We start from the raw sequence: 13,846 nt of genomic DNA, 5'->3' as shown, positions 1-13,846 counted from the left end.
ACACTATGCAGCGGGACACACCACAAGGAGAGACGAGACTGTGGAAGGAACGAAAACACTTGCACTACTCAGAGAACATTGATACATGTCCTTCACTGTACCGGGCACACTCACAGCAGAGGTCACAGTGAAGAGGATGACACAGCTCAAGCTGATGATAGAACAAGGGTACAAAGTGGTATGAAGGATGAGCATAAGGATGTCCTCAAAGTGAGATAAGGCTGTAGGATAAGGATCTCGTCCAAGATGGAACGAGAAGCCATATATCCCTGACGTCGAGTCGGTGGCATCTCCTATCTTTGGTGGATGCTGTGGGTGGTAGCGTAGCCTTTGGTGGAATCTCCTATCTCTGGAGATGCAGTGGAGTGTCAGTTGGTGCCGTTAGTCCTTTTGGAGCCTTCAATACACCTCCTTGTGTCCATTGTGGTGGTGCGTCTCCACTTGATTCCAATGCTTGGTGTCTCCGTTGACTCACTGTCACATAGTCACATTGCAGTGGACGGTTCGTTGTGGTGGATGGTCCGTTGCGGTGGATAGCCCGTTGCTGCGGTGGACAATCCACCATGTGGGCATCTTGGTGGACAGTCCATGTGGGCACCCTTGGTGGCTACAATGAGGTGTGGAGCTGCCAGATGGACTTTATCTTGTGGGTCTGCGATCTTTGAGAGTGGAAAATGGGCAACAAATTGGTGGATGAATTGGGTCACAACCGAATGGTTGCATTTGTCGTCATACTTGGTGAAGTTCGGTGAAGCGCGGATGATGGTTGTCGAGGCTGTTGCTGTGGTTGTGGATGACCTTGAAGAAGTGAAAGATGTGACTTGAGTCTGCGGTGTTTGTTGGAACTGGTCCCTCGAGTCTGCTCGTGCTTGTTGCTCGTGGTATGCCTTTGCTTCGAGCTCTGCCCGTAGTGGCTCCTCTTTGGCCTTGCGTTTGGCTTTCTTTGCCAGCTGTTCGGCCAGTCTTTCTTCACGGTCTCGCTCTTCTTTTTCAGTCATCTATCGACACCATTGCTCCATTGAGGAACTTTGTTCTTTGGGGGTTCTTTGGGTGTCTCTTGTTGGGCCAAGGTTGCTTGTAATTTTGCCAAATTTTTTTTCCCATTTGGACTCTTTCGAGTTGAATGTGGAGTTGCCTTATCTGCTCCTTTAACTTCTGGGTGTCTTCGTCTTCTTTCTGCGGAATCGTTTCTTCGAATGGTTCTTCATCTTTGGGGATGTTTTCTTTTGGAATGTCTTCGGAGCTTGATGCCATGGTGGATGGGCGAGTGGTTTTTCCCGATCTCAGCTTTACTATATGTAGGATGCTCTCACCCTAGGTCACCGGGTTGAATCACGTCCCAAGCTTTGATACCAATGTAGCATACTCCAAGCTAGGACCGTGTGAAACAATGGGCCTTCTTTATACCCGAGTTTAGTGAGTCTTTAGCATACTCTAAGCTTTGATACCAATGTAGCATACTCCAAGCTAGGACCGTGTGAAACAATGGGCCTTCTTTATACCCGAGTTTAGTGAGTCTTTAGCAATCCTTTAAACAGCATACATGAACTGAAAGAGTAGTCTAGACGACACCAGATGGGATCCCAATTACCCACTGAAGGCCCCCCAACAAGTAGGAGTATTTGCTTTATTTCTTTTGGAGAACTGAATACAAGCTGAATTGTGTCCACAAGACTGAGCAGACAAACTGACTGAATGTTTGCCAAACGCAAGGACAAAGTGACCAAACGCTAGGCTTCTAGAACTATGCATAAGCTGTAGGTGACTGTGAAGCTATCTTCGGAGAGAATACACTGGCCCGAGACTGAGGGATGGTGCTCTGAGAACTCTGGGAAGAGGCTGAGCGTGCCTCGGGCTTAAGAGAACAAAGGATGCTGAAGTATGCAAAGGCAGGCTGCTGCCTAAGCACACATGCTTGACTGAGGATGAAGACTTGAGTTTTTGTTTGATGATTTTAGACCATGGCAGAACCCATCCTTTTATATGTCTAGGGAAGGCTGGTCGGCTGAGATTAATGTTGTCGGCCTTTTTTGTCTGCCACGACTAAGATCAAATAAGCATTAAATATTTAATGCTGTCTCATGAGTATGCGTGGGGTGTCTAGCTGCTGGCCGACTATCATTCGACTCTGCCGACTGCTGTCCAGGCCTCTATAAAGGCTGCCGACTGGGTCCTATGGGTGGCTGATGGTGAGATTCACACCATAGCAAGGCTTGCCCTCCATGGGTTGCCCTTGGGGCTGGCCTCAGGGCTGGCCCCTGCTATGTGGATGCAACTAAGATGCTTCTGATGCATTCTACTCCTAAGGCTGACATCTATGGCTGGCCCCTGCCATGTGGATGCAACTAAGATGCTTCTGATGCATTCTCCTCCTAAGGCTGACATCTACATGTACCTATATGAGGACTACTTGCTGAATTCTCCAAAGTGGGTTTAGAGGTCTGACCTGACATTTACTTGACAGACCTCTATTGTTGGAAGACTAACCTATGTAGCTCGTGCTTGACATGTCCCGGACTGCGGCTCACAATGGGGTGGGTCATGACAAACGACCAAATCTCCTATCAAGGTACTACTTCTGTACATGTTTCTTGCACTTGTTGATTAGCCAGTGTGTCACTATGCACCACAGTTCATGGGTGCACGTGACAATCACCCTTTGGAATGATGACAGATGTTGCAGGTGTTCAGTTTGTAGCCAGATACCGGGCAGTTGAGTAGGAAGCATGTAGTTGCATGTAGGAGAATGGGGCAGCCTTGAGGGCCACAGAATAGGGTTTGATACCCTTGCCTAACAAAGGTGTAGGCCTTAGGCCACCTTGGGCATGCTGTCAGCCAGGCCTAAAGGGGCCTGGGCAGCAAGGCGGCCAGCCCTTGTGGCTTGGTCAGCCTGTCGGCCAGCCCTACTGGACTGGGCAGCCAAAACAGCAGGCGGTCAGGACACAGAGGCTGCCCAGCAGCCACTCCAGCCAGGCGGCCAGTCTGGACAGCATACGAAAGGCAGCCAGCAGCAAGGTGTGAAAAGGGGCCTAGTTAAAAGGCATTAAACAGGTCGTGGAGTGATTTGTGAACAGGCTTACCCCTACATGAACCCATCGACCAGCATAAAAGGAACTATAAAAGCATAGGCTAGGATCTCATTTGAGCATCTCATAATTCACAAAGGGTTGAAGAACTCCAAGGGCTAGGACAGCCAAAGGGAACGTAAGCAAAGGTGAAGGTTGAAGGTCAAGAGTCAGATCTCCTACAGGCTGAAAGTCTACAAGAAGAGCTTCAGATTTGCGGAATACACCATCCGTGGTGGGGGCCCTACAGAGGGTATTCGGGACCCAATACTGTGTCCGACTCACTCTCTCTCTCTCTCTCTCTCTCTCTCTCTTTTTCTGCACATATCTATCTTGTGTGTTATCTTCGTCACGAAAGATTGCTGAATTCTGTCCATTGAAGAACTGACTCTATTCATCAAGCTTCCGCATGTTACGTCTTCATTCTTCTTGACTTCTCTATAACCATAACATAAAGAAAACAGTACACACTATAAGGGAAAGTACTCTACTACTAAAACATACTTGGTCCATAGTGTGAATTTGACAATACGATTTGTCGCTAAAACTATGCCATAACTCTAGTAAACCAAAGTGGCTGTCACATGCATCACTTCAATGAAGGCAAATAGACCCAATTCCTTGAAACCTATAGCCCAAGGATAGAGAGAGACTGTCTCGACGTTGGAGATTGCAAATACCAAAGCAAACATAGCATGTAAACCACTGGTGGCATATCAATCATAATCTCACCAACCATGCGAGTGGCATAAGTGAGGAGGTCTTATCCTGGCTTGTCATCCATATCCGCACTAGCTGAGCCTGATATCTCAACATTCTTCTTAGAGCTCAATCCCATACCATGTACTCCAAGTAAGCTTCCAAACTTGTGAAGCTTCTCTATACCCAATGCCTTTGTAAAGTTGATAGCCACCTCTGTGCTGACATAAACCAAATCCACATCACCTTTTAGAACCTTCTTCCTCACAAAATGATAATTCATTTCAATGTGCTTTGTCCTAGCATGATACACTGGGTTATTGGCCAAGTGTATGTTGCTCGTGTTCTCACAATAAATGACAACTGCCCTATCCATGGGCTCTCCCATAGTAAGTAGCTTTTGTAATGGAGCGACCTCACATGTCGCCATAGTAGCGTCTCTATACTCAGTCTCTGTACTTGATAAAGTAACTGTCGAGTGCTTGTTGGTGCACCAACTAATAATAACGTTTCTAAAAGAGAACATAAAGCTGCTAGTAGATCTCTTGTCTGAGATACTAGTCCAAACTGCAACTTTGTACATAAGTACCTGTACTCTACTCTCATAGGAAAGTCCATAGTGTATTGTGGACTTTATGTACGTGAGGATCCTAGTCGCATCCTAATGTGGCTTTCTTGGGGTCTTCATAAACTGACTTAGCAATCCAACCGAATAGCTCAGTAGTCTAGCCACCATGGGCAAGATGCCCATGTCTCCTTGTCCCGTAGCTCACCAATCCAATCCTCATGATAAAATCATGTCTTCTCTTTCTTCACTACCTAATACAAAAACATTCGAATACTTTTTCAATACGATAGAGAAACAATAAAATAAGACACACAATATCGATTATGCTACTACATACCTGTACAATAGGCGTTGTGCCATGCCCGGCAAGTGTGGTTGCTGGGCAGGGTCAAGGGTGGCACGCATGTGCCCTTTCCACCTTAGAAATGTCTTTTCAAAGTGCATCTTCTCAAAAGCTTTCAAGGCATCCATGATACCCACCTTGGAGCCAGGTGTTGCTCTCTCATGCATGCTTGCTATGGTGGGTGAGTTCTCCTCTCAAATCTGGCTTAGTGATAGTCGCGTAAATCAAACTACCTACTATGCGCCCCTATATAGTAGGATTCTTCAAGAGAACACCTATATCTGTAGACAAACTCGTGTTCTGCTCCTACAGTCGTGTAAATCAAATTTAGCCTGGTGATAGTCATGTAAATCAAATTTAGCCTGGTGATAGTCATGTAAATCAAACTACCTACTATGTGCCCCTACATAAGAGATTATCTATATCTGTAGACAACCTCATGTTCTGCTGCAATGGCACTGATATTGGCTTACACCTTGTCATCCCATCCTTGGACAATATGTCCAAAGCATACTGCCTCTGCAAAAGCCAAATCCTATCATGTGATCTAATCACCTCTATACCCAAGAAGTATTGCAGCTCACCCAAATCTCTCATTTCTAAGAAACATCTTCACCTCATGAATGTCATCAGCACTGTCGCCTATGACAATCAAGTCATCAACATAGATGATCACTAGCACAATCTAGTCTTTCTCACATAAAGTGAGAAATCAGCATCGGATATCTGAAATCGAATTGTAAAAAGATACTCTCCTATCTTGTCTGACCATGCTCTAGGTGCTTGCCTCAAGCCATATAAGGCTTTGCGCAACTTGTAAACAAAATTTGGGTGTGCATGATCCTCATATCGTGGTGGTTGTACCATGCAAACTTCCTCTTGTAAGTCACCATGTAAAAATGCATTCTTTATATCCATCTGATGTAAAGACTATCCCTGAGTTGTAGCCATAGTAATGACTGTTCTCACAGTTGCCATCCTAGCAACCGGGTTGATTGTCTCCTCATAATCAATGTGGTATGTGTTCTTACCTATTGAATATAGTTAGCAAAGTTAACTCCACACAATATGGTCTTCTTTCTTCACCCAACAGGATACCTCAATATGACAGAGACTTTCTTGTCTGTCTGTAGCTCTCACAACTACCGAAGGTATTGCTCTAAAATCAAAGAGAAAGAGATAAAATACCCCTACCCGTGTACTACTTCCTTGCTTACCTTATTCTTACCTCTTGCTTGCCTCCTCAACTCTCACACAAACCGAAGCTTTGATACCATAAAGAGTGGGTGAGAGGGAGAGCTTGAGTTCCTTACAAGCAAACACACACACACATACATAAGAGAGAGCAAGACACTAGTACCAATCATAGTAACAAAAAAACATGTTTCTAGCTTTCGAAACCTCGAAACTTCGAAACAGTTTTTAAAAATCTCGAAACCTCTCCAGTACGGTAGTTTCACCCAAATTTCAAGTTTTGATTTATTTCCCTTGATTTTTCTGGGATTTTTTAATTTTTGTTTTTCTTCCATATCCTTCTCATCACCTTTCTTCCCTCTTCTTCTCCTGCCTCCTTCCTTTCCTTTTCCATCTTCTGCTACTTCTTTCACCTCTACTCCTTCCTTCATTCTCCTCTTTTTCCTTTCTCTTCTTCTCTCCTCTTCTTCTCCCTTGCTCTTCTTTTCCTTTTTTCTTCTTCTCCTCTCTTCTTTCCCCTTTTTCTTTCTTCAATGTCTAAAATCTTTCCCAATTTCTACCTTCTCTTCTTCAATTTCTTAAGAGTCCTTGATTGAACCACTTGTGGAATCTAATTAAGCAAAATTGCCATAATGCCTCACCAAAAGAAGGATGGTTCCCCGAGATGTGTAAGAAGAGACCATTTTTTCATCATTACACTGTTTTTAGATGGCTACTATAAGTTCTTTAAGTATTTAATACTTTATGAAATTATTGATTTTTCGAAACCTTGCGGTTTCTTAGCCGAGGGACGAAACATTTCGAAACAAAACCCCAAAAACCTCGAAACGAAAAAAACCTCATGTTTCTTGTGACTATGGTCTCAATGCTTATATCCAAGTTCCTCCTCAAAACATGTGGGCTCTATCTCTTGTATAGCTTAGACCATATATGCATAATGATGGGATGTATACCCATCATATGATATATCTTAACTTGTCTACTGGATATCTGACTCTAGTAGACGTGCGTAGACTTGGATCACTGCCAGGTGTTCTCAACACTGCTTTGGCTCTTTGTACACGAGGTGTAACAACAGTCGAGATTCCAAACTCCTCATCAAGGCTTTGTTTTAAGCCACTATCTCCATCAACAAAGGAGTGACTTGTTGAAACATCAGCATGAAACGTCAGGCATTATAAAAGGTTGATTCATCTTTTCTTTTTCCTTGTGTGATACATGTGAACTTGCTGAATTTTTAGAACTTGTAGTACCACCACATGACACATCAAAATGCCTAACACTCTGCCTTAACTTGCTTGACCATGGTCTCACAATAGACCTCCTACTAGAGGACTCTCCTAGTCCACTAAGTGTCTATGATTGCTGCTTAGCATATGAGGCACCCATTTGATTCTTTGCTTTAGTCCTTCATTGGTATATACCAGCTACTCATCTCATCAAACACACCATCCTTGCTCACTTGCATCTTACGCTCAGTGGGGTTATAGCATCTATGACCTTCAAGGGAATAACCAATGAATATACATTTTTCTGCTTTGGATCCTCTCTCATCTCATCTGGTACATGCACATAAGCAATCTACCTAAGCACTTTCAAGTGTGTCAAATCTGGTTTTTAGCCTGTTGTTAACTTTTATTCAGGTGTCATGCCATGAACTGCTGCAGTGATGTCTTGTTCATGATATAAACTGTAGTTGCTATTGCTTTAGCCCAAAAGCAATGAGGTATCTCTTTCTCATTCATCGATTAGCTTTTGCAATATATTCGTTTTTCCTTTTTGCAATCCCATTTTGCTACGGGGTGCACCTGCATGTAAACTACCTCTTTATTCCATGCTCTCTCAAATAGTCACTGAATTCATTGGAGAAATATTCTTCCCCATCATTTGACCTTCGCCATTTTATGTGCATGCCTTTGTCTTTCTCTACCATAGCTTTGAAGCTCTGAAAGTGAGTAAACACTTCACTTTTCTATTTCGTGAGAGACACCCATACTTTCCTAGTGTGGTCATCATGAAAGATACATAATAATGACATTCTTTGATTGATGTCGTTTTTGTTGCTCCCCAAATATTAGAATGCACCACATCCAAAGGTCTTTGACTTACATGTTTATCATGCGGAAATGCATGCTTAGCTTGCTTGGCCAATTGGCATGTTTCACATACTTTGTGCATTCCATCCACTTTGAGCTTTGGCAAACCTGTAACAATATTTTGGGTGTGTATATTCTTCAACGGCTGAATATTGACATGTCCAATGCGTTTATGCCAAATATCAATGTTTGTAGCCACACTTATACCATGTGCAAACATTGCAACCTGCATGCTTACATCCAATATAAACATTTTGCCAAGTTTGTTTTCCTTTGCAACTAAGCGGCACTGGTTATTGAAATCTTCCACGTAACATCCATGGGATTAAACCTCACTTGAATCATTTGTCCAAGAGAAACTAGGTTCTTTGTTATGTTTTGCACATAAAGCATATTAGCAAGGTACTTTGTTTTTCCATTCTGCATAGACAAAGGAACTTCACCAACATGCGAATAGGGTGTGTTGTATCATTATCAATTTCTACATGACCTGGTTTTTTCAAATCTCTTAATTCTCTGAACCACTCACCATGGCCGGCCATATGGTTAGATGTACGTGAATCAACATACCATATATCACCTGAACTTGGTGATGCATCGTAGTCATGGAACTAAGCATATGCTGCATCAGAAATAGCTGCTTACTTCTACCTTCGGCTTGTTTACTTGAAGATGCATTGTTTCCTTGTTGCATTTTTATGTTGCTTTTTATAGTAGTCTTTTTCTTGCCCTGGTTTGTCTCAATAATAGCACTCTATGCTATTTCCAATCTGATTTCTTTGTCATCCATCTCAGTCTCTCTGGCTCTCTCAGTCTCTAGAGTGGCCCTTTTCCACGTGTTTGTGATTAGAAATCCCGTTTCCATATCGGCGTGCATCTCATTGATACACAGCCCATCTTCAATGGGTATTGTAAACTTGTTATGCAACCACTTTATGTGAACCATCACATCAACATATATCTGCCATATATGTGCATATCCCAAAATCTTTGTAGGTACTTTAAATCAACCATTGTACACAACAAAATGTGTGAAACATGCACAGAAACATAGCATAGGCAAAAAACATGTTTGCGAAAATCTTGTAGGGCCAAAACAGGGTCCGAAATGTGTCTACAACATGTTTGCAAAAACATTGCACGAAGCGGTCCTCGAAGGAGGAGCCAAGGCCATGGGGTCAGGCCTCCGTGAAGATCCACCGCACACTAGGTAGGGGTCTACGGTCCACCGAGAGATGGCGTGGGGGTCGACATATGAGCGAGGAGGAAAACCTTCCAAGGCTCATCGCCGGGCTGAAGGCCTCGAACAACCAGCTTGCTCAAGAGGGCCTTGCTCTGAATAGCTGGATCAATGATGCCCAACCCACCACAATGACGGGGCTGAATATTAACCCTCCAGGCCACCTTGGCGCTTGCAGGATGACCGTCGGATCAACCTTGACACCTCTCCCAGGCATGCTTTGGAGAACGCTCAACAAGAAGCAATGTACCACGTGGTGGCCAAGAGCACCTGGTTGGCCACCACTACGCGTCCAGCGAGGAAGAGCCAAGCGGTGCTCCAGTAAAGGAGCTTCTTCTGAATGCACAGAAGAAGAGGGGCGAACTGCCACCCTGGCAAGATATCACTCCCCACCTGATATCCCAAATATCTGATCGCGGTGCCACGGGGAATTCACTGAAAAGAGTCAACTGGTCTCCAAGCTAGGGTGGGTGAGAATCCTACCCAAAAACCGCATGACTTGTGCTAGTTGATCTGATGCCGGATTCATGTGTTTGTAAGGGCTATTGTGCCAAATCATTGTAATATTGTCCAGCGACCCAATGAACAACCCAGTGTAGACAGAGTTATTGGGTTATTGTATGAACACACTTAGTGGGAGCCAACTCACCAACATTAGACACTACAGTGGATCACTTATGCAAAGAGTAGCCCAGGATAGACTCATCGCTTTTTGAGGAGGAAAGGAGTCTGTGCAGGAGTCTCGCCTCCCTCCAAAGACTGCAGAAGAAGAGACCCTAGATAGCCCATGGCTGGAGGCACAGTTGGAGACAACCCGCATGGTGTTACAGTCGATAGAAGAGAGAGGAGGGTGGAGTTCAGATACCATGCCCGTGCATTCTTCTGACCCAGTCAAGTGATTTGTTCGAGATTACAGGCCCTCACCCCGACCACGCTCCCAGGGAGTCACCATTGATAGAGCAGATGTCTTATGTCATGCTTGTCGACCACGCCCATACTCAACCTTTGAGCTGTGGCCAATGGGTAGAAGCATGTTCACGTCACACTTGGGAGAACGTGCACGTGACATGCCCTCCTGCTTAACTTGGAGCACGGGTGCAAATGATGCTCCATCTAGCGAACTTGGTCTCTCCTCTCCACATATAGGTCCAAAGTTCAAACTCCAATATGCCAAATCCATGGCTGGAGTATTCTGGTCTAGGCTCAGACCAGATTATACTCCATCTCTCCAACTCTGTATGGATTGTCTAGAATACTCCATGGCGGGAGTATTCTGGTCTAGGCTCAGACCAGAATACTTCATCTCTCCAACTCTGTATGGATTGTCTAGCGAACTTGGTCTCTGCTCCACACATAGGTCCAAACTCCAATATGCCAAATCCATGGCGGGAGTATTCTGGTCTAGGCTCAGACCCACTATCAACAATTGTTAACAACAATAATAATAAACCCATAAGTCGCCTATATAGTGACTACTGCTGCTATAAATAACCCATCTAGTCATAAATAGCTGGTAACCAATAATCCACCTTCCCTGTATTAGCCTGCTCTTAAATCCTCTGTGCATCCCTGCAGTCTCCTTTTTTTCCCTCTTTTAACTTTAACTATCATTACAACTGTCTTCCTCTTCTAGTAGCTCAAGCGTATTGATCAGCTTAATGGATGAACACTTGATATATGAGAACTCGCTGTCTTATGGCATCAATAGGTCTTTCAAGTTCTGTTCAGAACAATACACTTTCATAATGACGACATATCAGAATCCCAATGTTAATCTTGATGCTGCAAGCATTTTTCACTTGACACTTCACTCTTTGCTCTTTTCACTTCATGTAGCATAAGCATGCTATGCTGAAGCAAGTAATGGGACCCTTCTTCTCTCTCTATTACTCCCCCCCCCCTCTCTCTCCTAGGGCCCCGGGTGGCCAGTAGCTCAAGCGTATTGATCAGCTTAATGGACTGATGCTTGATATATGAGAACTTGCTGTATTATGGCGTCAACAGGTCTTTTAAATTCTGTTCAGAACAATACACTTACATAATGACAACATCATATCAGAATCTGGATGTTAACCTTGATGGTGCAAGCATTTTTCACTTGACACTTCACTCTTTGCTCTTTTGACTTCATGTAGCATAAGCATGCTATGCCGAAGCACGTAATGGGACCCTTGTTCCACACTTTAGCTGTGGATGTCCTTATCTTCTCTGTACAGGTGATTCAAATGAACCTGTTGCTAAATGGTAGTGCTGGCCTTGTGCATTTTGATGTGCTATATAAGGTGTTAACTCGTTGCATGGTTCTCCCTTGTTTGTTTTCATGATTAAAATTTAATTTGTCTAGGTTCGATTGTGATTCCTTTTCATGAAGATTTTGGTCTCATCCCCTCCATTTTGTGATCTACTTTAGTTTGTCACAGGTAAGTTGTCCGGTGCATCTCTATCATGTGAAACACCTCTATGTATGGAATGCTTTGGTCTGTGAAAGTTTCTTGCCTTTGTAGTTCATTTTTAGCTTATGAATCTGTTAGGCGCAGCTCTTCAAATATTATTTGAGTTTACAACGCTTTCCTTAAGCTAATGACATGAACTTCCAGGAATGGATGGTCAGCCTTGGGTTTGTATGCGAAAAATCTACATCTACTACTGTCAAGATCATCAAAGATGTGAAACAAATGGAAGATAAACACACAGAAGAAGATGCAAAAAAAATCGCTGCATGTGCTTTAGCTGTGGCTAAAGAAGCATCTAACACAAGCAAAGAAGGCAAAATAGAGGTATGTAGTGGAAACTCACGTGTCAAAAACAACACCAAGCCCCTGTGCATTAAGTTCAGTCTATTTTTTTGGGTTTCATAATGGATGTTAAATTTTAGTGTGAATAGGTTAGCGAAGTACGAGATTTTGCTGGGGAGGAGGTTAAAGTCACTAAACTCATAGATCCCAACTCAAAAGCTGCAGAAGATTTGAAGCGTAAGAAGGAAATGATGGCTTTGTCTTCATCAGGTTTAGATAAGCTGCTACAGCAAATTGAAAAGAAGCCTAGGCTCAATGTTTTGGAGAAATCTAGAAAAGACTGGACAGACTTCAAGGAAGAGAAACAAATCAAGCAAGAGTTGGAGTCTTACAAGAAAAGTGGAGACAAATATACTGACAGAGTTGCTTTTCTACAGAGAAGTGATCTTCGGGAGTATGAACGTGAAAGAGATGCTCGTCTTGCTCTACAAGCAAAGAAAGAGAGTGACATATCGTACACACAAGATTAGGAATTCTCATGGCAAGCATTATGCTTGAACTTTATATTGGGTGTTTGGGCTTGACCTAAGCTTGTAGTGGTAGCCTGACATCAATTGAAATCCAGGTGTTGAACGCAAGTCTGCTCATAGGCATCCTTAAAAAAAATCATGGGTTGGGATAATGCACAATCAATGTTTATGCTGATGGCAATGAAAGGTGAGTACAGTTGGATTTTCTCTACTGAAAGAGCCAGGCAGGGTCAACAATGAACAATTTGTTTCGGTCCTGCAAGTAGCAGGAATGTATGAAAGGGTGCATGTTTGGAAAGCCATATGCTATTTTTGTCTTTTTTGTTAAATGTGTCAATTATGAAATACATTTATAGTTAGCACTTATCAGAGCCTTGCATCTGATACTGTCATCTTGTGTCTGTAGGCTTTTCTCTCAGTTTCAAGGAAACGCATTAGTTTTTCACACTGCCATATGTGGTCAGATGCAACCGACAAAGAAATTAAGTGTATCCTGGGTGTTTGTATGAATGGATAATCTTATAGAGAGAAATGTTGCTGTTTTGGTTGGCATTGCATGAACACAAAAGCAAGCACCTTATCTGCATATTTAGGACATCAAACGAACGTTTGTTATTTTCTTTGATTGAAATCAAACATTTTATAGGGAGTGGCTTCTGTACCAAGAAGAAGTTTCCGCAGGGGGCTTCATTAAACCCAAGCATTTAATGAAGCATTCAAGTTGGTGGAAATTGCAAGTGGAGGCTTCGTTTTCTTCAGGGATTTTCATCTCCCTCCCTTTTGGCAAAGTTTTCAAGTACACGGGGCTTGGTCGTAAAAGAAAAGAAAAGGAAAAAACAGTGTTTGTGGACTTCATGAAGCTATGTTTTTGAAAACCCCACAAGTGTACCTAGTTCTAACATCCATGGGCAGAGGTGGCCAAAGTCTAAATACATTTGTAAGTAACTTGGTCGGGCTTTCAAGAAAAAGCGGGGGACGATGGGACCCTCTTTTCAAAAAAGAATCTTTGTGTCGATTGGCCCTCTTTCTAGCTTGTCCAATGCCCGCCCCATCCATGTCCAACCACTCTTGGGTGCCCAAGATTTTTGATGGGCTCTAGGTTGGAGTCTTTTGATTTCAAACCATAAATTTGGGGAGTCGTACCATACTCTAAGCGACCTTTTTTCGAGCAAACCAAAAGAAAACGAGTGGGGCGTGGCAAAAGACCTCCTATGGAAAAGTAGCTTGAGATAATGACTTAGAGTTAGAGCCAGAGGGAAGAGTTAAACAAAACAGAACACACTAAACAGAAGAGAACACACTGCTTGCATGGTACATTTATAAGTACATTGACACCAAACCACATAAATATTAATTGTGAGATTGAGAAAGATAGA

General features: G+C 43.2%; 1 protein-coding gene across 3 annotated transcripts in view; it reads left to right on the top strand.

Annotated features, from left to right (window-relative positions):
• The window catches only part of LOC147609096 (craniofacial development-like protein), a 76,119-nt gene extending 62,758 nt beyond the window's left edge, over positions 1-13,361 (top strand). The window contains exons 4-6 of one of the 3 annotated variants that reach the window (XM_086788528.1): positions 11,803-11,982; positions 12,877-12,958; positions 13,117-13,361. In XM_086788528.1, coding sequence (XP_086644654.1) covers positions 11,803-11,982; positions 12,877-12,958; positions 13,117-13,178 — 324 coding nt within the window. In that variant the 3' untranslated portion in view covers positions 13,179-13,361. Of the gene's footprint in view, positions 1-11,802; positions 11,983-12,089; positions 12,959-13,116 lie in introns of those variants that run through there. The other 2 variants (XM_086788529.1, XM_086788527.1) reach the window with 2 other exon arrangements.
• Positions 13,362-13,846: the final 485 nt, after the last annotated feature.

The sequence above is a fragment of the Cibotium barometz genome, chromosome 52 (genome assembly GCF_041138505.1).
Source record: "Cibotium barometz isolate CiBa-2024 chromosome 52, ASM4113850v1, whole genome shotgun sequence".
Lineage (NCBI taxonomy): Eukaryota > Viridiplantae > Streptophyta > Polypodiopsida > Cyatheales > Cibotiaceae > Cibotium > Cibotium barometz.
Note: the sequence above shows the minus strand (reverse complement) of the source record. Positions and strands in the feature narration are given on the sequence as shown.